Here is a 23,063-nt window from a genome sequence, read left to right on the forward strand (position 1 = left end):
AACTGCATCTGCCATGCATCCGCCCACTCACACAACCTGTCCAAGTCACCCTGCAACCTCATAGCATCATCCTCACAGTTCACACTACCACCCAGCTTTGTATCATTTACAAATTTGCTAATGTTACTTTTAACCCCTTCATCCAAGTCATTAATGGAGAACATGGATAGGTGACGATTCAAGGCTCGGAGCTCAACCCGAGAAGTCACCCTTCTCCAGAGATGCTGCCCGACCTGCTGAGTTACTCCAGCACTCTGTGTCCTTTTGTGCGTTAACTGGCATCTTGTAGTTCCTTGTTTCTACATTGAATATACTTGATAATTGTATTCAAGTCAGTGACAAAGATTGTAAACAGCTGGGATCCAACAACTGCAATCATCCGTGACCATCCTTATATCTGACCGTGCGATGGAAAGCCTTCGATGAAGCAAGTGAAGATAGTTGAGCCTCGCACACCGTCATGAAGAACTCCTGCAATGATGTCCTCGTGCTGCGATGATTGTTCTCCACCAGCCAAGACCATCTTTCTTTGTACGTGATAAGACACAAAAAGCTGGAGTAACTCAGCGGGTCAGACAGCATCTCTGGAGAAAAGGAATACGTGACGTTTCAGGTCGAGACCCTTGATTCCTTTTCTCCAGAGATGATGCCTGGCCCGCTGAGTTACTCCAGCTTTTTGAGTCTATCTTCAGTGTAAACCAGCATCTGCAGTTCCTTCCTGCACGTTACTTTGCACGAGATATAATTCTAACCATTGCTGTGTTTCCCCTTGATGCCCATTGACTTCAGATTCATCATGGATCTTTGATGCAGCACACCACGAACTGCTGCCCTGATGTCAATGACAGACACTGTAACCTCATGGAAGATAGACATGGTGCTGGCTCGAAGGGCCAAATGGCCTCCTCCTGCACCTATTTTCTACAGACACAAAATGATAAGTAACTCAGCGGGTCAGGCAGCTTCTCTGGAGAAAAGAAATGGGTGACGTTTCGGATCAAAACTCTTTTTCGGGTTTCGACCCGAAACGTCACCGATTCCCCTTCTCCAGAGATGCTGCCTTACCTGCTGAGTTACTTCAGCATTTTGTGTCTTTCTTTGGTGTAAATCTGCATCTGCAGTTACATCCTACACTGGTACCTCATCTCTGGAGTTCAGTTTTTTGCTCCTGTTATGGACCAAGGCTCAGATGAAGTCCAAAGCTTCGTGGTCTTAGTGAACTCCACACTTGGCACAGTGTGCAGATTGTTGGTGAGTAAATACAGTTTGATAGCATGTTATCCAATAACACTTTCCATAACTTTGCTGATGTTTGGAATTGGACTGATTGGAAGGTAATTAAGTGATTGTATTTGATCTGGGCAATCTTCTTGTGGTCAGGTAGATGTCAACATTGCTTATCCTGGAATAGCCTCACCTGAGGCACAACTAGTCCTGGGGGGCAAGGTTTAAACAATATAATTCAACTATATTATGATTAAGGGTGCTTTAAACCACATATATAACACTTGATTCCATGACATGGTGAACAGGTGCCAGGGTAACTAGTGATCGGCAATTCTATGCCCTCTTGAAAAAGCACTGTAACGTCTGCTGCCTTTCATTGTGCGTTGCATTGGGAGACAGTGCCTGGTCGGGGGGGAGTGGGCCGTTGGAGGCCCTGCAGCAACCTGGGGCTCGGCTGGACCAGATGCCCAGCACGTGGACCCCACGCGGCCTGCAGCGGTGAAGGACACCACGGCTACACTTGGCCAGGGCAACAGACCTTCATGGTCAGATCACGACCCCTGCACTTACAACTACTGGGACTTGGTAATGATGCCAAATTGGCGACTCAGTGTACCACTGCTATACACTTGTACTGCATCTGAGATGCTTATCTAAGATGTACCTAAGTGCTTATGTATAGTGATACCTGTACTATAAGAGAATAACTGCAGATGCTGCTACAAATCGAAGGTATTTATTCACAAAATGCTGGAGTGAATCAGCGGGTCAGGCAGCATCTCAGGAGAGAAGGAATGGGCGACGTTTCAGGTCGAGACCCTTCTTCAGACTGATCTGAAGAAGGGTCTCGACCCGAAACGTCGCCCATTCCTTCCCTCCTGAGATGCTGCCTGACCTGCTGAGTTACTCCAGCATTTTGTGATACCTGTACTGATCTGTATACAAGGATGAATTTCACTGTACCTCAGTACACGCGACAAATATAGTAACAAACCATACCATTTAACTGGGGATGGTTGAGAATCAAATGAACTTGGGAAAATCATGATTATTGCATTCAATATTTCTGCAGCCATTTCTTTTCGAATCCTTGGAGTGCAAGCAAACTCAAGTGTAATCTTCTTCACAGATACTTCACCATTCACTGCCGTTTAGGGTTTGTGTATCTCCATCAAATGGGCACTTCCCATTCAGAGTCCACATTTCCACTAAGTGTGCTTGGACACGTCCAAGAAACGATCATGCATTTTATTCTAATGATATTATTAATTTAATCCACACAAACCACATGTTGCTTTTTTTTTTTCTTCCCCCAACCGTAAAAGTACTTCAACATTTAATGAAGATTCATGTTCTGCAACGGGGCAGGGAAGATCAGTCACTGCCCCACCAGGGGATTTGTTCATTTCTGAGGAACACTTCACAATGATCTTCTCCCCAATGTCTCCAGCAACCTTGCCCCAACCACTGCCATAGTTGCTTGACACAGTGACTGATAATGTCATTGGGAGCTGAGAGGTGATGTGTGAGTGTCTATCACACGCAAACCATACCTGGGTGAAAACTGCCCTTTTCTAACTCAAAGAGTTGGAGCAAACTCCCTTTCTGCTTGGCGGAGATTTCCCCTATTACACAGTTTGCCAAAGTAACAATCCTGGACTGCTTCATTCTGGTGAAGCTGCAGATATTTTGCACCATATCATATAATTACACCAACATCCACAAAGTTACTGCTCTCCGGAGAATTACCCGAGATCTTCACGCAATAGTGATGGACTGAGGGTCCAATCAGCAGCCTATCCGTACCTCGACCAACCACTTGGCCATCCCATGCCATTCGAGGGGAGCACATGAGTTGTTGCATTAATCTCTTAGCATCCTATTACACTGACGTCTGGTAATGTCCAAGATGGCCGTCACTAGACGTTCAGGCAATCCCCATGCTTTGTCCCTTGCACCTTCACCAAGTGTTAAGATGGTCCCAGATGCTCCATACCCAAGTCAAACTGCACCCTTTGTCCAATGAACCCATTCCCAATGTCCAGATGGAGCCTAGACAGTTCCCATCGAAAGGCCAGGTAGTTCCTACCCAATGTTTATTCCATCCCTACTTATCCCTGCCCAATGTCCGAATGGATCCTATCCCAAATCCGGATTATCCTCATGCAAAGTCCAGGCAGCCTACCCAAGGCCACTGAAGTTGAGACATTCTCCAACTAGTTTAGACAGTCCCCATCTGATGTCCATAGATGATCTGTATTCATGTCAATCTGATTCAAGCCAATATCCCCAGCTGATGCCCACCCAATGTCTGGAGGCCTCCAACTGACGACCAACCCGTGTGACCCTCCTAGATGCTGTGCCAGCCCTCACCAGATGTCCAGATGGTACCCACCTGGCCAAGAACATCCAGACGATCCCACACATTCCTGACCTGGGGTCCAGGAGATCCCTACACTGGCACCCACCAGGTTCCCACCCAACATTGAGAAGGTGCCTCTGCTTATTCACACAGTCCGAGGAGGGGTGAAGGAATATTGCAGGGTTCCAGCATTGAAGATCAGAGCCCACCTGCTGGAAGACCCCAGGCTGGCGAAGTGCGGAGAAGTCTTCCCTCGTCCAGTTACTATGGCAGAAGTGGAGACTCTCTCGGCTCCAGGACCAGTTACAACCTTCAGCTCCGTGTGGCCGGTGGGGAACAGCAACACCGACTGGTCTACCGGTTGACACAGCCGTACAACTACTGGGGTCTTGTGCTTGCTCGGAGAGATGGCGCTTGTGTTCTGCACAGAGGGTCGAGGAGAAGAACAGAAACTAACAGGTGACAGCACAGGGGGAATGTTCCTACTAATCTGACAATGACTAGACTCTACAGGAGTGAAGGTGCTGTTCATGCAAAACTGTACAAACACTGGGCTCCGTCTGGACCTCAGACCTCACTCATCACCGACCGAGTGGCGATCAACACATCCGGCGTCGAGGGGAAGAAGCACGAGGGGCGTTCATGTTCCTTCTGGGAATTCAGCTGGACGATTCTGAAATGGAAAGAATGAACGAATGAATGAATGAACGAATACTTTATTGTCACATGTGCCAAGTCACAGTGAAATTCTTTGCTTGCACACCCAAGGTATGCAAATAGTCGCCACATAAAGGGCGCCAACAAAGTAAAAAAGTATTCCGCGCCAGGTCCTCCTTTTGTTCTCCCCCTCCTCCCTCTCACTCCAGGTCATAGAGTCATAGAGTGATACAGTGTGGAAACAAGCCCCTCAGCCCAACTTGCCCACACCGGCCAACATGTCCCAGCTACACTAGTCCCACCTGCCCCACTTTGATCCATATCCCTCTAAATCTGTCCGATCCATGTACCAGATCAGTCTGAAGAAGGGTCTCGACCCGAAAAGTCACCCATTCCTTCTCTCCCGAGATGCTGCCTGACCTGCTGAGTTACTCCAGCATTTTGTGAATGAATCTATCCGTGTACCTATCTTAAATGTTTCTTAAATGTTGGGGTAATCCCTGCCTCAACTACCTCCTCTGGCAGCTTGTTCCATACACCCACCATCCTTTGTGTGAAAAAGTTACCCCTCAGTTTCCTATTAAATCTTTTCCCCTTCACCTTGAACCTATGTCCTCTGGTCCTCGATTCCCCTACTCTGGGCAAGAGATTCTGTGCATCTACCCGATCTATTCCTCTCATGATTTTATACACCTCTATAAGATCACCCCTCATCCTCCTGTGCTCCAAGGAATAGAGACCCAGCCTACTCAACCTCTCCCAGTAATTCACACCCTCTAGTCCTGGCACCATCCTTGTAAATCTTCTCGGTATCCTCTCCAGCTTGATCTCTTTCCTATAACATGGTGCCCAGAATTGAACACAATACTCTAAATGCGGCCTCACCAACGTCTTAAACTGCATTATGACCTCCCAACCTCTATACTCAATACTCTGACTGATGAAGGTCAATGTGCCAAATGCTTTTTTGACCACCTTATCTACCTTTGACTCCACCTTCAAGGAACCATGCACCTGCACTCCTAGATTCCTCTGCTCTACAACACTACCCAGAGCCCTACCATTCACTGTGTAGGTCCTGCCCTTTCCAAAATGCAACACTTCACATTTCTCTGTTTTGAATTTCATCAACCATTCCTCAGCCCACTTGACCAATCGATCAAGATCCTGCTGCAATTTTTCACAACCATCAGATAATGATCTGCAAAACCAACCACCTTTGTATCATCTGCAAACTTGCTAATCTTGTGATCCACCTCCCCCCCTCCCCCTCCCCCCCCCCCCCCCCTACGGTGGTCTCCACACATAGGGTCCTCCAATTTGAAACTGTGCCCAAGTCATTCTAAGTCTCACAATGAAGGTGTAACCAAATAAATAGAAAAATGTGAAGCCACCCTTTTTGGTTTATGTAACACTAGGCAAGAGCACAGAAGTGTGAACACACACACACCTCCAGATTCACGGACAGTTTCTTCCCAGCTGTTATCAGGCAACTGAACCATCCTACCACAACCAGAGAGTGGACCTGACCTACCATCTACCTCATTGGAGACCTTCAGACTATCTTTAATCTGAATTTACTAAACTGCATCTTGCAGTAAAGGTTATTCCCTTTATCCTGTACACTGAAAGACTTGATTGCAATCATATATAGTCTGTTCACTGTCTGGAACTCATTGCCACAGAGGGGAGTGGAGGCCAAGTCAGTGGATATTTTTAAGGCAGAGATAGACAAATTCTTGATAAGTACAGGTGTCAAGGGTTATGGGGAGAAGGCAGGGAAATGGGATTAGGAGGCAGAGATCAGCCATGATTGAATGGCGGAGTGGACCCGATGGGCCGAATGGCCTAATTCTGCTCCTATAACTTGTGATAGCATGCAACAAAAATCTTTTCACTGTTACCTGTGACAAAAACTAAGCGAAGAGTGGAGCATTTATTGACTAATGAGAGAGTGGGGAACGTCAATCTTCAAAAGGACCACTGTAAACTTGTACACAAGCCACCAATATATATGCATAAAATGTGAAACATAAACACTTTCTTTAGTCAGAGGGTGGTAAATCTGTGGAATTCCTAGCTGTGGAGAGGATGTTTCCATGAGTGGGAGTCTAGGACCAGAGGCCACAGCCTCAGAATTAAAGGACGTTCCTTTAGTAGGGAGACGAGCAGGAATTTCTTTAGTCAGAGGGTGGTGAATCTGTGGAATTCATTGCAACAGAAGGCTGTGGAGGCCAAGTCAATGGATATATTTAAGGCAGAGATAGATAGATTCTTGATTAGTGCGGGTGTCAGAGGTTATGGGGAGAAGGCAGGAGAATTGGGTCAGCAGGCAGAGATAGATCAGCCATGATTGAATGGCGGAGTGGACTTGATGGGCCGAATGGCCTAATTCTGCTCCTATTGAGGCCAATTCATTGGCTATATTTAAGAGGGAGTTAGATGTGGCCCTTGTGGCTAAAGGGATCAGGGGGTATGGAGAGAAGGCAGGTACGGGATACTGAGTTGGATGATCAGCCATGATCATATTGAATGGCGGTGCAGGCTCGAAGGGCCAAATGGCCTACTCCTGCACCTATTTTTCTATGTTTCTATTCCTTGTGGCCTTATGTATATTCCTTGTGTATATTTGTGGAAGCATGAGTGGGATAACTGGAGATATTTCATATTTAGATCTGATTTACGGTGCTGGTCCTGAAGAGATGCAGGATCGGAGAGCGGATTGTCCACCACACCCTCAGATCCTCCTTCGTCCGCACAGCCGGGCAAAGGCAGGCCGCCCTTGGCTGGCAACCCGCCCGCTCGCATTTTGGTGTCGACCTCTTACCTGAACAACACTTAACTTTTCTAGTGGACTTTCCACACAGGGCAGGGTGAGCATTGCGCACACAGGTTTCGAGAACGTCCCCACCTTCTTACAAACAGGGTTCTTCCCTTTAAACTTATGGACCACGCAGCAGACCTGTGGGAAGTCATTGAAGAGTCTCAGAACATGCAGCAGAATGTAGTACAGCACAGCAATAGGCTCCCCGGCCCACGATGTCTGTGCCAAACATGGTACCAAGTGAAGGAAAATAACTGCAGATGCTGGTTCAAATCGAAGGCACACACAAAATGCTGGAGTAACTCAGCAGGTAACTCCCCGGCCACCCCAGTAACGGACTGTTGCAGTCGCTACGGTCAGGCAAGTGCCTCCGCTGTCACGCTGTGAAAACGGAGAGGATGAGACGGAGTTTCTTCCCACAGGCCATCAGGACTGTTAACTTTTATAACTCCAGGGACTAAATTTTGTCTTCTCCGTATTAACTTTAATTTATATGCTGTAACTGTAATTCTTTTTTTGCACAATCCGCAGGCATTGCCACTTTCATTTCACTGCACATCGTGTATGTGAATGTGACAAATAGACTTGACTTGACTTGAGGTCAGGCAGCATCTCAGGAGAGAAGGAATGGGTGACATTTTGGGTCGAGACCCTTAAACGCGAACTCGGTGGGCCAAAGGGCCTGTTTCCGTGCTGTATCTCTACAGTCTAAAGGCAGCTCAGTGGCACAGTTGGTCGAGTTGCTGCCTTGCATGCCAGAGACCCGGGTTCGATCCTGACCTCCGGTGCTGTCTGTGTGGAGTTTGCACGTTCTAGAAACATAGAAACATAGAAAATAGGTGCAGGAGTAGGCCATTCGGCCCTTCGAGCCTGCACCGCCATTCAATATGATCATGGCTGATCATCCAACTCAGTATCCCGTACCTGCCTTCTCTCCATACCCCCTGATCCCTTTAGCCACAAGGGCCACATCTAACTCCCTCTTAAATATAGCCAATGAACTGGCCTCAACTACCTTCTGTGGCAGAGAATTCCACAGATTCACCACTCTCTGTGTGAAAAAAAACGTTCTCATCTCGGTCCTAAAAGACTTCCCCCTTATCCTTAAACTGTGACCCCTTGTTCTGGACTTCCCCAACATCGGGAACAATCTTCCTGCATCTAGCCTGTCCAACCCCTTAAGAATTTTGTAAGTTTCTATAAGATCCCCCCTCAATCTTCTAAATTCCAGCGAGTACAAGCCGAGTCTATCCAGTCTTTCTTCATATGAAAGTCCTGCTATCCCAGGAATCAATCTGGTGAACCTTCTCTGTACTCCCTCTATGGCAAGAATGTATTTCCTTAGATTAGGAGACCAAAACTGTACGCAATACTCCAGGTGTGGTCTCACCAAGGCCCTGTACAACTGCAGCAGAACCTCCCTGCTCCTATACTCAAATCCCCTCGCTATGAATGCCAACATACCATTCGCTTTCTTCACTGCCTGCTGCACCTGCATGCCTACTTTCAATGACTGGTGCACCACGACACCCAGGTCTTGTTGCATCTCCCCTTCTCCTAATCGGCCCCTGTGGACGGTGTAGGTTTCTGAAGGGTGCTCTGGTTTCCTCTAACGCCTCTACGACCGTGCGGCCTTCTGCACGTTTCCCCTTAGTGTGTAGGGAGTGGATGGGAATGTGGGATAGCGTGGAACTGGCGCGAATGGGGTGATCGGTGTGGACTCGGTGGGCTGAAGGGCCTGTTTCCTTCCAATCGATCTGTACAATCTGGGCACTTACCAAAAACACGGCGATGGCGGCCCCGGTGACGAAGCCCACCAGCACGTCCGACCAATGGTTGCGGTGTTCGGACACGCGCACCACGCCCGTGAGGAAGGTCAGGCATAGGAGCGTGAGACACACCACTGGCTTGGTCAGTCGCGTGCCCTTGGCCCGGAACATAATGGTGACGTACATCTGTGGACAACAAGAAGCTTCAATCACACTGCAAAACCAGCCGGACACCAAAGACCTCTCAGCGTCACCACCAACGCCCACTGGTGGCTCACACCGCCAGGGCCAGACCACCCGGCTTCACAGTCGCAACGAGGCAGCAGCGGGTTCTAGCAGAGTGGAATGATAATATCAATCCTTGATGGAAGAGGACACTTGCAACCGTGTGTGGACACAGCAAGGAAATTCACTCACGACTTCAAGATCAAGATCAATTTATTGTCTCATGTACCACTTCATAACAAGAGGAGTTGAGTATCGGAGCAAAGGGGTCCTTCTGCAGTTGTACAGGGCCCTAGTGAGACCTCACCTGGAGTACTGTGTGCAGTTTTGGTCTCCAAATTTGAGGAAGGATATTCTTGCAACTGAGGGCGTGCAGCGTAGGTTTACTAGGTTAATTCCCGGAATGGCGGGACTGTCGTATGCTGAAAGACTGGAGCGACTGGGCTTGTATACACTGGAATTTAGAAGGGTGAGAGGAGATCTCATGAGTATTAAGGGGTTGGACACGTTAGAGGCAGGAAACATGTTCCCAATGTTGGGGGAGTCCAGAACAAGGGGCCACAGTTTAAGAATAAGGGGTAGGTCATTTAGAACTGAGATGAGGAAAAACATTTTCAGTCAGAGAGTTGTGAATCTGTGGAATTCTCTACCTCAGAAGGCAGTGGAGGCCAATTCTCTGAATGCATTCAAGAGAGAGCTAGATAGAGCTCTTAAGGATAGCGGAGTCAGGGGGTATGGGGAGAAGGCAGGAACGGGGTACTGATTGAGAATAATCAGCCATGATCACATTGAATGGTGGTGCTGGCTCAAAGGGCCAAATGGCCTCCTCCTGCACCTATTGTCCATTGTCTATTGTCTAATTAAGGTACAGTGAAATTTGAGTTACCGTACAGCCATACTAAGTAAAAAGCAACAAGACACACAGCCACGTAAAATAAAATTTAACATAAACATCCACCGCTGCGGAATCCAAATTCCTCACTGTGATGGAAGGTAATAAAGTTCAACCAGGGCCTGTTTCCATGCTGAAGATAGGCACAAAATGCTGGAGTAACTCAGCGGGTCAGTCAGCATCTCTGGAAATTGATCGATCAATCAATCAATCAATCAATAGGTCCCCATTCCTTTTCTCCAGAGATGCTGCCTGACCCGCTGAGTTACTCCAGCACTTTGTGTCTATCTTTGGTATAAACCAGCATCTGCGGTTCCTTCCTACACTATTTCCCTGCTGTATCTCTAATCTAAACTGATGAAGTTCTCCAAAGATAGACACAAAATGCTGGAATATCATCATATCATATCATATATATACAGCCGGAAACAGGCCTTTTCGGCCCACCAAGTCCGTGCCGCCCAGCGATCCCCGCACATTAACACTATCCTACACACACTAGGGACAATTTTTACATTTTACCCAGCCAATTAACCTACATACCTGTACGTCTTTGGAGTGTGGGAGGAAACCGAAGATCTCGGAGAAAACCCACGCAGGTCACGGGGAGGACGTACAAACTCCTTACAGTGCAGCACCCGTAGTCAGGATCGAACCTGAGTCTCCGGCGCTGCATTCGCTGTAAAGCAGCAACTCTACCGCTGCGCTACCGTGCCGGAGAAAAGGAATAGGTGATGTTTAGGGTCAAGTCCCTTCTTCAGATAGAGACAGACTGTGACAGCTGATGTTTCGTGTCGAGACCCTTCATCAGACTATCTGAAGGACTGACCCAAAAGTTTGGAGAAAGGTTTTGACCCGAAACCTATTCCTTTTCTCCACAGATGTTGCCTGCCCCACTGAGATACTCTAGCATTTTGTGTCTATCTTCGGTGTAAATCAACATCTGCAGTCCCTTCCTACACATGATGAGGTTCTACACCAGGGAAGACATTGTCGTAGCAAGCGAGGCCAACACAGATGTATTGTCCACCTGTATACTAATGGGCGCTGCTGTTTTGAGAAGGGTGTCAACATTTTGCAGCATGCGACCTGCATATTCTTGCTATCCCACATTCCCATCCATTCCCTACACACGTGGAACAATTTACAATTTTACCAAAACCAATTCACCTGCAAACATGCACCATTTGGAGCGTGGGTGGAGAGTGGAGCACCTGGAGAAAATCCACACACAGGGTCATAAGGGATAGGAGTAGAATTAGGCCATTCGGCCCATCAAGTCCACTCCGCCATTCAATCGTGGCTGATCTATCTCTCCCAACCCCATTCTCCTGCCTTCTCCCCACGGGCGGCACGGTGGCGCAGCGGTAGAGTTGCTGCCTTACAGCGAATGCAGCGCCGGAGACTCAGGTTCGATCCTGACTACGGGCGCCGTCTGTACGGAGTTTGTACGTTCTCCCCGTGACCTGCGTGGGTTTTCTCCGCGATCTTCGGTTTCCTCCCACACTCCAAAGACGTACAGGTATGTAGGTTAATTGGCAGGGTAAATGTAAAAATTGTCCCTAGTGGGTGTAGGATAGTGTTAATGTGCGGGGATCGCTGGGCGGTGCGGATTCGGTGGGCCGAAGGGCCTGTTTCCGCGCTGTATCTCTAAATCTAAAAATCTAAACCCCTGACACCCAAGAATCTATCTATCTCTGCCTTAAAAATATCCACTGACCTGGCCTCCACAGCCTTCTGTGGCAAAGAGTTCCACAGATTCACCACAATCGGACTAAAGATATTTCTCCTCATCTCCTTCTTAAAAGAACGTCCTTTCATTTTGAAGCCGTGATATCTAGTCCTAGACCAAGGGTTCCCAACCTGGGATAAAGGGCTTGTCCCACTTTAGGCGACTGCCAGCGACTAGGCTGTCGCCGACAGTTCGCTGGGTGTCGCGGGCATGATCGTGAGGAATCTTCCAAAGATCATAGTGGATCTCAGCACGTCGCTGAGAAATCATCCGGAGTGAAATTTCTCAGCGACAGCTGGCTTGTCGCCAGGTATCGTTGCTTATTGCGGGCGCTGTCGCATGCTGTCCCCAGGTTTGCTAGTTTCTCTTAGATGCGTTTAGAAGCACATAATATAAAAATAAGTAAAGTAATTTCAAAATATCATAAAATGCTTGTGGTTAACCAATTTATTTATCGTCGGGACATTTGACAGGTAGATTGGAGGCGACAGTTTGACGGTCAGGTAAGCATGGGAATTTTCGTGATGTTTATGGCCATCAGCCATTACATTTAAAGTGGGCTCCCAACCCAGATATGCAACCCAGAAACCAGATATGCATCTCCCGTACATTTTCAAAGAATGCCCACACACTTTTCACAAAAATCCACTTAACCACTTATTAAATTATTTTGTTTAATATAGCTATTAGTAAACTGGAAGTAAATCCTGTTTATTCCTTGTTACAGTGAAGCTTGGTTTTTAAGTAACCCATACAAGATGTTATAATTCAAAACTCCCAAGTACTTACCGACTTGTCAGTGATTTAAAGGAAAATTAGGAAGCCGGAAAACCATTGACAGCGTGGGAATTTCGTGATGTTTCCGAAGACACTGTAATCTCGACCTGACTCGGCATTGTCGCGGTCATTGTCATCGGGTAAAAGAAAAGTTTGGCGATCTGCTACGACTTTGACAGTCGCCGGCAGTCGCCTTAAAATCGCCTAAACTGGGACAGTCCCTTAAACGTACTCCCAGGGGGTAAATTTGTTGATTCTGGATTTGTACATAATTTTTTTTCAATTAATATATTCCTTTATTTGTCCCACCGGGGAGATTTGAAATTTAAAATAATTTTTATTAAACTTTTATTTAGTTTAGAGGTAGAAATGTTGTTTGATGTGATCTCATTGACTGACTGTGTTTGGTTCTGATATCTGTGCATCATTAGTTGTTCGTAAATAAGTGAAATAACGTTGTTCTGTGCTTTTATTATTGTTATTTGAACTTAAAATAATAATGTTAAAAACAGTATTTTAAAATTTCCCCTTTGTCAGTTGCTTTATAATGACAGAAGTGTAAACTCAAATTACCGAACAAAACAGGGTGGGGGGTAAATTTAGTTTTGAAAAGTTGCAAAGGGGTAAACGGGAAAGGTTGGGAACCCCTGTCCTCGACTCTCCCACTAGTGGAAACATCCTCCCCACATCCACGGTATTTATTCGCAAAATGCTGGAGTAACTCAGCAGGTCAGGCAGCATCTCGGGAGAGAAGGAATGGGTGACGTTTCGGGTCGAGACCCTTCTTCAGACGCTTCTCCTGAGATGCTGCCTGACCTGCTGAGTTATATCATCATATCATATCATATATATACAGCCGGAAACAGGCCTTTTCGGCCCTCCAAGTCCGTGCCGCCCAGCGATCCCCGTACATTAACACTATCCTACACCCACTAGGGACAATTTTTACATTTACCCAGCCAATTAACCTACATACCTGTACGTTTTTGGAGTGTGGGAGGAAACCGAAGATCTCGGAGAAAACCCACGCAGGTCACGGGGAGAACGTACAAACTCCTTACAGTACAGCGCCCGTAGTCAGGATCGAACCTGAGTCTCCGGCGCTGCATTCGCTGTAAAGCAGCAACTCTACCGCTGCGCTACCGTGCCGCCCTGTTACTGCCGAGTTACTCCAGCATTTTGTAAATAAATACCTTCGATTTGTACCAGCATCTGCAGTTATTTTCTTATACTCCCCACATCCACACTTCCCAGGCCTTTCACTCTCCAGAGCCGCTGACACCCGTACTAGTCAAGGATCGAACTCACCACTGTGTAGATGGCAGCGTACATGCTGAGGGCCGCGTCTTTGCAAGGGAAGGCTCGTCGGGCGTTGGACACCACGCTTGGGCTTCCAGTGCAGGCTTCTGGGGAGGCGATGAACTGTGAGGGCTGGTGACAGCCCAGGGCCGTGTAGTTGGGTCGACAGACGGTGAGGAAATGTGGGGTGGGGCTCCCCATGATCACTTGCCCCGCATTCACAAATATATCCGTGGCAAAGAGTCCAAACGTGTACACACCTGCGATAGAAATCAAGGTTAGCGACGAACAGCAACGAAACAACAACATCTGTATCAGAAGAACAACCACAACATCTGAGTCAGAAGTGCGGTCACGGTGGCGCAGCGGTAGAGTTGCTGCCTTACAGCGAATGCAGCGCCGGAGTCCCGGGTTCGATCCCGACTACGGGTGCCGTCTGTACGGAGTTTGTACGTTCTCCCCGTGACCTGCGTCGGCTTTCTCCGAGATCTTCGGTTTCCTCCCACACTCCAAAGACGTACAGGTTTGTCGGTTAATTGGTTTGGTAAATGTAAACATTGTCCCTAGTGGGTGTGGGATAGTGTTAGTGTGCGGGGATCGCTGGTCGGCGCGGACCCGGTGGGCCGATGGGGCCTATTTCCGCGCTGTATCTCGAAACGCCACCTATCCATGTTCTCCAGAGATGCTGCCTGATCCTTGGAGCGCAGGAGAATGAGCGGTGACCTTATAGAGATGTACAAAATCATAAGAGGAATAGATCGGGTAGATGCACAGAGTCTCTTGCCCAGAGTAGGGGAATCGAGAACCAGAGGACATAGGTTTAAGGTGATATAAGAAAATAACTGCAGATGCTGGTACAAATCGATTTATTCACAAAATGCTGGAGTAACTCAGCAGGTCAGGCAGCATCTCGGGAGAGAAGGGTCTCGACCCGAAACGTCACCCATTCCTTCTGTCCCGAGATGCTGCCTGACCTGCTGAGTTACTCCAGCATTTTGTGAATAAATTGGTTTAAGGTGAGGTGGGGGAAAGATCTAATAGGAATCTGAGGGCTGGTGGGTGTATGGAAAGAGCTGCTGGAGGAGATAATTAAGGCAGGGACTACCCCAACATTTAAGAAACATTTACATGGATAGAGCAGTTTAGGGGGATATGGGCCAAACGACAAAAGCTTTTCACTGTACCTCGGTACACATGACAATAAAATAACCCAAACTAATTTGCAAGTCGAATCGATAGTAAGGAAGGCAAACGCAATGCTAGCATTGATTTCAGGAGGGCTAGAATACAAAAAACAGGGATGTAATGTTGCGGCTCTATAAGGCGCTGGTCAGGCCGATTTGGAATATTATGAGCAATTTTGTTGCCCCTTATCTGAGGAACGATGTGCTGGCTCTGGAGAGGGTCCAGTGGAGGTTTACGAGAATGTTCCCAGGAATGGGTGGGTTAACATATGATGAGCGTTTGTGGGCACTGGGCCTGTACTCGCTGGAGTTTAGAAGAATGAGGGGGGACCTCATTGATACTTACTGAATAGTGAAAGGCCTGGATAGAGTGGATGTGGAGAGGATGTTTCCACTAGTGGGAGAGTCTAGTATGTTTATTTTAGGAGGGAGATGAGCAGGAATTTCTTTAGTCAGAGGGTGGTGAATCTGTGTAATTCATTGCCACAGAAGGCTGTGGAGGCCAAGTCAATGGATATTTTTTAAGGCAGAGATAGATAGATTCTTGATTAGTGCGGGTGTCAGGGGTTATGGGGAGAAGGCAGGAGAATGGGGTTGGGAGGGAGAGATAGATCAGCCATGATTGAATGGTAGAGTAGACTTGGTGGGCCAAATGGCCTAATTCTGTTCCTATCACTTATGAACCTATGGACTGAACTGAACTAATCTGAACCTCCTGCTGCCGGGAGAGCAGAGCAACGCCGCGGAGTGGAGATGAAGCCAGACCGACCCAAGAACCTGATGACCCTGCGGACCAGAGGGTTGAGCGTGCAGCAGTCTGCCGTGACTATGGTCCACTCGCGACGCACAAACTCCGTCTGAAAGGCAAAGGCGGCCAACTCGCCCACAACGATCTGCAAGAGAAAAGCACAGGAGTTTGCTGCTTCTTCACAACACAAACACACTTCGAGATGTCCACAAGTCTTGGTGGGACCAGTCTGTTACTGAAGGTGCTCCTCAGGTTGACCAGTGTGTCATGGAGGGGGTGAGCTGGATTGTCCAGAATGCTCCGCAGTTTGAGGAACATCCTCCCCTACAAGACCACCTCCTATGAATCCAACTCCAACCCCAAGACAGAGCCAGCCTTCCTGATGAGTTTGTTAATCCTATTGAAGCTAGTTAATATCAGAGAAACTAGTTGAAATCACAGAAACTAGTTGAAATCAGAGGAACTAGTTGAAATCAGAGAATAAGGGTTCGTCCATTTAGGACTGAGATGAGGAAAACCTTTTTTACTCAGAGAGTTGTGAATCTGTGGAATTCTCTGCCACAGAAGGCAGTGGAGGCCGATTCACTGGATGTTTTCAAGAGAGAGTTAGATGTAGCTCTTCGGGCTAACGGAATCCAGGGATTATGGGGAGAAAGCAGGAATGGGGTACTGATTCCGGACGATCAGCCATGATCATATTAAATGGCGGTGCTGGCTCGAAGGGCCAAATGGCCTACTGCACCTATTTTTCTGAGAGAAACTAGTTGAAATCAGGGAAACTAGTTGAAATCAGGGGAACTAGTTGAAATCAGGGAAACTAGTTGAAATCAGAGAAACTGGTTGAAATCAGAAAAACTGGTTGAAATCAGGGAAACTAGTTGAAATCAGAGAAACTGGTTGAAATCAGGGAAGCTAGTTGAAATCAGAAACTGGTTGAAATCAGGGAAACTAGTTGAAATCAGAGAAACTGGTAGAAATCAGGGAAGCTAGTTGAAATCAGAGAAACTGGTTGAAATCAGAGAAACTGGTTGAAATCAGGGAAAGTAGTTGAAATCAGAGAAACTTGTTGAAATCAGAGAAACTCGTAGAAATCAGGGAAGCTAGTTGAAATCAGAGAAACTGATTGAGATCAGGGAAAGTAGTTGAAATCAGAGAATAAAGCAAATATTTAGCGTGAAAATGAATATGAAAATGGTTCTTACTGTTGCCATGGGAATGGCTGAAGCCAATGATTGAAGCAGGACTGGTGGGAGGACACTGGTCTCCTCTGGCCCAGGGTATGGCTTCATGTACGCACTGTCGTAGCAGAAGAAGCCCTGTCGGTGCACAGCGAATGTGTCCGTGAACTCAAAGTAGTACGTCAGCAGCACCATCCCAACCATGATCAGTAGCTGAAACACAACATGGTGTCAGTGGGGAAGCAGCAGGGGAAGGGCGAGGTGGGGTGGGGGGGAGAGAGACGTAGAGAGACAGAGAGACAAGAGACAAGTTTTGTCATTTACATTAATGATCTGGATGATGGTGTGGCAAATTGGATTAGTAAATATGCAGATGATACTAAGATAGGTGGAGTAGTTGATAGTGAGGTAGATTTTCAAAGTCTACAGAGAGACTTGGGCCTTTTGGAAGGGTGGGCTGAAAGATGGCAGATGGAGTTTAATGCTGATAAGTGTGAGGTGCTGCATTTTGGTAGGACAAATCAAAATAGGACGTACAGGGTAAATGGTAGGGAATTGAGGAATGCAGTGGAACAGAGGGATCTGGGAATAACTGTGCATTGTTCCCTGAATGTGGAATCTCATGTGGATAGGGTGGTGAAGAAGGCGTTTGGTATGCTTGCATTTATAAATCAGAGCATCGAGTATAGAAGTTGGGATGTAATGTTGAAATTGTACAGGGCATTGGTGAGGCCGAATCTGGAGTATGGTGTGCAGTTCTGGTCGCCAAATTATAGGAAGGATGTCGACAAAATGGAGAGGGTACAGAGGAGATTTACTAGAATGTTGCCTGGGTTTCAGCACTTAGGCTACAGAGAGAGGTTGAACAGGTTGGGTCTTTATTCTTTGGAGCGTAGAAGGTTGAGGGGGGACTTGATAGAGGTTTTTAAAATTTTGAGAGGGACGGACAGAGTTGACGTGGGTAGGCTTTTCCCTTTGAGAGTGGGGAAGATTCCAACAAGGGGACATAGCTTCAGAATTGAGGGACAAAGGTTTAGGGGTAACATGAGGGGGAACTTCTTTACTCAGAGGGTTGTGGCTGTCTGGAATGGGCTTCCGGTGGAAGTGGTGGAGGCTGGCTCGATTTTATTATTTAAGAGTAAATTGGATAGGTATATGGATAAGAGGGGATTGGAGGGTTATGGTCTGAGTGCAGGTAGATGAGACTAGGTCAGGGAGAATGGTCGGCGTGGACTGGTAGGGCCGGACAGGCCTGTTTCCATGCTGTAGTTGTTATATGTTATATGTTATTGTTATATGTTATATATATGGAGAGAGAGGTAGAGAGAAAGAGGTCGAAAGAGAGGAAGAGGTAGTGAGGGGGAGAGATGTAGAGAGACAAAGAGGAGATATATATGGAGAGAGTCGAGAGAGAGGCAGAGATATAGAGGGGGAAAAAAGGAGAGAGAGAGGGGGAGCAAGGGGAGGGAGAGAGGGGGAGAGAGAGAAAGGTAGAGAGGGAGGTAGAGAGGGAGGTAGAGAGGTAGAGAGGGAGGTAGAGAGGGAGGTAGATAAAGTAGAAAGGTAGAGAGAAATAGAGAGGTAGAGAGGTAAAGAGAGAGAGGGGTAAAGATAGAGAGCTAAAGAGGGAGGTAGAGAGGGAGGTAGAGAGGGAGATAGAGAGGGAGGTAGATAAAGTAGAGAGGTGGAGAGGTAAAGAGAGAGAGGGGTAAAGAGAGAGAGCTAGAGAGGGAGGTTGAGAGAGGGAGGTAGGGAGAGAGAATAGAGAGAGAGTGAAATATAGAGAGAAAGTTGCAGAGAAAGAGAGAAAGGATCATTGAGTCAAAATGAGAACTTAAAGCAGAGGAGTGGAGAAATGCCAAGCTAAAAAGAATGAACAAAAGGAGAAATGTAGGTAAACACAAATTAAAGTAAACATGTGGGTGAACCTGGCAGAAAAATACAAAAGCTGAAAGCAGAGAGGGTGGAGAATGAGAAATAAGATGATTTCAGTAAGAGGAAAGAAATAAGCAACGAGGGAAACAAAATGAGACTAAAATAAGGGCATATTAATTACGAAGATAGACACTAAGAGCTGGAGTAACTCAGCGGGACAGGCAGCATCTCTGGAGAGAAGGAATGGGTGACGTTTCGGGTCAAGACCCTTCCTCAGACTCTGAGTCTTTGTCTCCAGAGATGCTGGCTTTCTCACTGAGTTACTCCAGCTTTTAGTGTCATCGGCGGGGTAGACTTGATGGGCCGAATGGCCTAATTCTGTGCCCAGGACTTATGAACAACAATGAGAAGGCCTGCCCTACCGGGAGGTGGTGGCTGATCTGGCACTCTGGTGTCAGGACAATAGCCTCCTCTTGAATGTCACTAAAACGAAGGAGCTGATTGTGGACTTTAGAAGGGCTCAACATCCAAGGACGTACACGCCACTGGAGATAAATGGGTCTACTGTGGATAGGGTGAGCAGCTTTAAATACTTGGGAGTCCGCATCACAGAGGATCTGACATGGACAACGCACATTGCCGCACTGGTGGGTAAGGCAAAGCAGCGCCTTTACCACCTTAGACAGCTGAGGAAATTCAGAGTGTCTCTGAGGATCCTTCATTGCTTCTACTCTGGGGCTGTAGAGAGCATCCTGTCCAGCAACATTACAGTCTGGTTTGGGAACAGCTCTGCCCAGGACAGGATGGCCCTGCAGAGAGTAGTGCGTTCGGCAGAACGCACCATGGGAACTACACTCGTCCCCCTGCAGGACCTATACATCAGGAGGTGCAGATCCAGAGCAAGCAAGATCATGAGGGACCCCTGCCACCCCAGCAACGGACTGTTCCAGATGCTACGATCAGGCAAACGCCTCCGCTGTCACGCTGTGAAAACCGAGAGGATGAGACGGAGTTTCTTCCCACAGGCCATCAGGACTGTCAACTTTTATAACTCCAGAGACTACATTTTTGTCTACACTATAGTAACTTATTAACTTTATTTATATGCTGTAACTGTAATTCTTTTTTGTGCACAACCCGCAGGCATTGCCACTTTCATTTCACTGCACATCGTGTATGTGTATGTGACAAATAAACTTGACTTGACATGGCAACATTCCTTGAATCAAACGCACCTCAATGGTCAGGAAGCAGGGAATGATGGAGACACTCCGACGGATGTCTTTCTCTTCGCGAGGCATCTTTGACAGCGTTGGGTTCTCCTGATCTGAAAGAGAACATGGCAGTGTGTTTGTGAATCATGTTTGTAACAGCATCTAGTAAAGGGCAGCCGGGACAATTGGATTACATGGAGCAATCACATCTCTTGGGCCTATTCTCAGTAGAGAGAGCAAGGTCAACCATCTTAACTTTTCACTCCCCTAACTTACACTAACCTCACTCTCCTGAAAAGACTATCAACGTACCAGTGTAACACTGGGGCAGATAATTTAAACAAAGGTCAGTCTTTATTGAAGATAGACACAAAATGCTGGAGTAACTCAGCGGGACAGGCAGCATCTCTGGAGAGAAGGAATGGGTGACGTTTCGGGTTCAGACCCTTCTTTAATGCTGAGTTACTCCGGCACTTTGTGTCTTTCTTCGGTTTAAACCACCTTCTGCAGTTCCTTCTTAGACAAGAAAGGTTGAGAGATGGAGACACAGGGAACTGCAGATGCTGGTTTACACAAAAAGACACAAAGTGCTGGAGTAACTCAACAGGTCAGGCAGCATCCCTGGAGAACATGGATAGGCGAGGTTTAGGGTCGGGACCCTTCTTCAGGCTGAGAGACGGCCTGATTGTTTGAGACTGAATGTGTTGGAAGGAACTGCAGATGCTGATTTACACCAAAGATAGACACAAAATGCTGGAGTAACTCAGCATTGAAGAAGAAGGGTCTGAACCCGAAACGTCACCCATTCCTTCTCTCCAGAGATGCTGCCTGTCCCGCTGAGTTACTCCAGCATTTTGTGTCTATCTTCAATAAAGACTGACCTTTGTTTAAATGATCTGCCCCAGTATTACACTGGTACGTTGATAGTCAGAGAAGATAAATACATTTGAGGAGCCAAGGCCTAGATTTGAACCCTTGTTTGGTGGTAACTGGTTGGGTGTGTGAAGGCACAAGGTTCACCTCACCTCGCCCACACTTTACCTCTCCTCTCCCCCCCCCCTCAGCACTCCACTTTAGCCTCTAAACCCTACCCTGCCCTTCTGCTCCCCTCTACATTTCAACAAGTCTCAGCTCAACCCTCTTGATCCCAAATGTGGTAGAGTTGCTGCCTCACAGGGCCAGCGACCCGGGCTCCATCCTGACCACGGGGTGCTGTCTGTACGGAGTTTGTACGTTCTCCCCGTGACCGCGTGGGTTTTCTCCGGGTGCTCCGGTTTCCCCCCACACTCCAAAGACGTGCAGGTTTGTAGGTTAACTGGCACTCCCTCAGTACTGCCGCCCATTCCTTTTAAATCAAAAATTAAAACCTCTCTCGGCCACCTCTCCCCTCGTCTCCACTCCCCTCCCCTGCCCATTCCTCCCCTCATCTCCCCTCCCCTCATCTCCCCTCCTCTCATCTCTCCTCATCCCCTCCTCTCCTCTTCCCTCTTCTCCCCTCATCTCCTCTTCCCTCTCCCCCCTCATCTCCCCCTCTCCCCTCATGTCCTCTTCCCTCCCCCTCCCCTCGCCCCTCCCCCCCCCCCCCCCCCAATGCCAATGAAGATGGCACTTCAACGCCCAGTGTCCCGGGCCCCCCCTTGTCCCGGGCCTGTCCCGGCCCCCCCCTGTCCCGGCCCCCCCTCCCTGTCCCGGGCCTGTCCCGGCCCCCCCCCCCTGTCCCGGGCCTGTCCCGGCCCCCCCCTGTCCCGGGCCCCCCTTGTACCAGTCCCGGCCCCCCCCCCCCTTGTCCCGGGGCCCCATTCACGCCTTTGTTTACAGCCACCGCCCGGGGATAAACTGTGGAGGCGACAAGAGACAACCATGGGATTGTAGGCTTACCTTCACACCGCACACATCTCCTCTCCTCTCCTCTCCTCTCCTCCCCCCCCCTCCTCTCCTTTCCTCTTTCCTCTCTCCTCTCTCTTCTCCTCTCTCCCTCTCCCTTCCTCTCTCCCCTCTCTCTCCTCTCCTCTCCTCTCCTCTCTCCTTCCCTCACCTCTCCTCTCTCCTTCCCTCACCTCTCCTCTCTCGTTTCCTCCCCTCTCCTCTCCTCTCCTCCCCTCTGTCTTCTCTCCTCCCCCCTCTCCCCCCTCTCCCCTCCTCTCCCCCCTCTCCTCTCCTCTCTCCTCCCCCCTCTCCTCTCCTCTCCTCCCCCCTCCTCTCTCCCCCTCCCTCTCCCCCTAAACCCCGGTCCGATGCAGGGAGCGGCGCTTCTGTATTCGGGTCACGTCTCCCACACAGCGAGGTGTCTGTCAGCTCTAGACTGGTCTCCTGTCCCACGGCGCCTCTATCTCCCCCCCGACCCCGACCCCGGCCCCACTAACCCGGGCCCTGGTGCTGGTCCGACCCCCGCAATGAGATAGATGGTGGTGCCCAGAACATCACCCCTTCCCACAGCCTGGCCCAGCACTAGAGCACACAGCCTGGCCCAGCACTAGAGCACACAGCCATGTTCATGTTGCAGGACAAAGAACCAGCATTAACCCCCTCTCCACCCCTCCTCTCCTCTCCTCTCCCCTCTCTCCCCTCCCCTCTCCTCCTCTCCTCTCCTCCCCTCCCCCCTCCCCTCTCCTCCCCTCTCCTCCCCTCCCCTCTCCCCTCTCCCCCCCACCTCTCCTCTCCCTTTTCCCTCTCCTCACCTCTCCACCCCTCCTCTCCCCCTCTCCACTCCACTCCTCCCCTCTCCTCTCCTCCCCTCTCCTCCCCTCTCCTCCCCTCCCCTCTCCCCTCTCCCCCCCACCTCTCCTCTCCCTTTTCCCTCTCCTCACCTCTCCACCCCTCCTCTCCCCCTCTCCACTCCACTCCTCCCCTCTCCTCTCTTCCCCCTCTCCATCCAACCCCTCTCTCCCTTCCCCCCACCTCTCCCTTTTCCCTCTCCACCCCTCCCCCCCTCCTCTCTCTCCTCTCCTCTCCTCCCCTCTTCTCTCCTCTCCCTTCCTCTTCTCTCCTCTACTCTCCCTTCCTCTGCTCTCCTCTACTCTCCCTTCCCCCCCACCTCTCCTCTCCCACTCCTCTCCTCTCGCCTCCTTTCCACCCCTCCCCTCTCTTCTCCACCCCTCCT

At 48.7% G+C, this 23,063-nt stretch overlaps 1 protein-coding gene across 3 annotated transcripts; it reads right to left on the reverse strand.

The window, feature by feature from the left end:
* Positions 1 to 2,445: 2,445 nt before the first annotated feature.
* Positions 2,446 to 22,058, reverse strand: plppr2a (phospholipid phosphatase related 2a). Of its 3 annotated transcripts, none has more exons than XM_078429306.1 (8): positions 21,842 to 22,058; positions 19,985 to 20,076; positions 16,899 to 17,087; positions 15,718 to 15,841; positions 13,774 to 14,024; positions 8,849 to 9,025; positions 7,074 to 7,208; positions 2,446 to 4,262 (listed from the first exon to the last, which is right to left on the reverse strand). In XM_078429306.1, the coding sequence occupies exons 2-8, from the start codon at positions 20,048 to 20,050 to the stop codon at positions 4,230 to 4,232; spliced, it is 975 nt and encodes a 324-aa protein (XP_078285432.1). In that variant the 5' UTR covers positions 20,051 to 20,076; positions 21,842 to 22,058; the 3' UTR covers positions 2,446 to 4,229. The 3 variants fall into 3 exon arrangements, with proteins under 3 accessions (XP_078285432.1, XP_078285433.1, XP_078285431.1); XM_078429305.1 differs by having other exon boundaries at positions 2,450 to 4,262; positions 7,090 to 7,208; positions 21,842 to 22,055; XM_078429307.1 differs by lacking the exon at positions 7,074 to 7,208.
* Between the last annotated feature and the right edge of the window lie 1,005 nt (positions 22,059 to 23,063).

This window comes from Rhinoraja longicauda, chromosome 37 (genome assembly GCF_053455715.1).
Source record: "Rhinoraja longicauda isolate Sanriku21f chromosome 37, sRhiLon1.1, whole genome shotgun sequence".
In the NCBI taxonomy this organism is placed as follows: domain Eukaryota; kingdom Metazoa; phylum Chordata; class Chondrichthyes; order Rajiformes; family Arhynchobatidae; genus Rhinoraja; species Rhinoraja longicauda.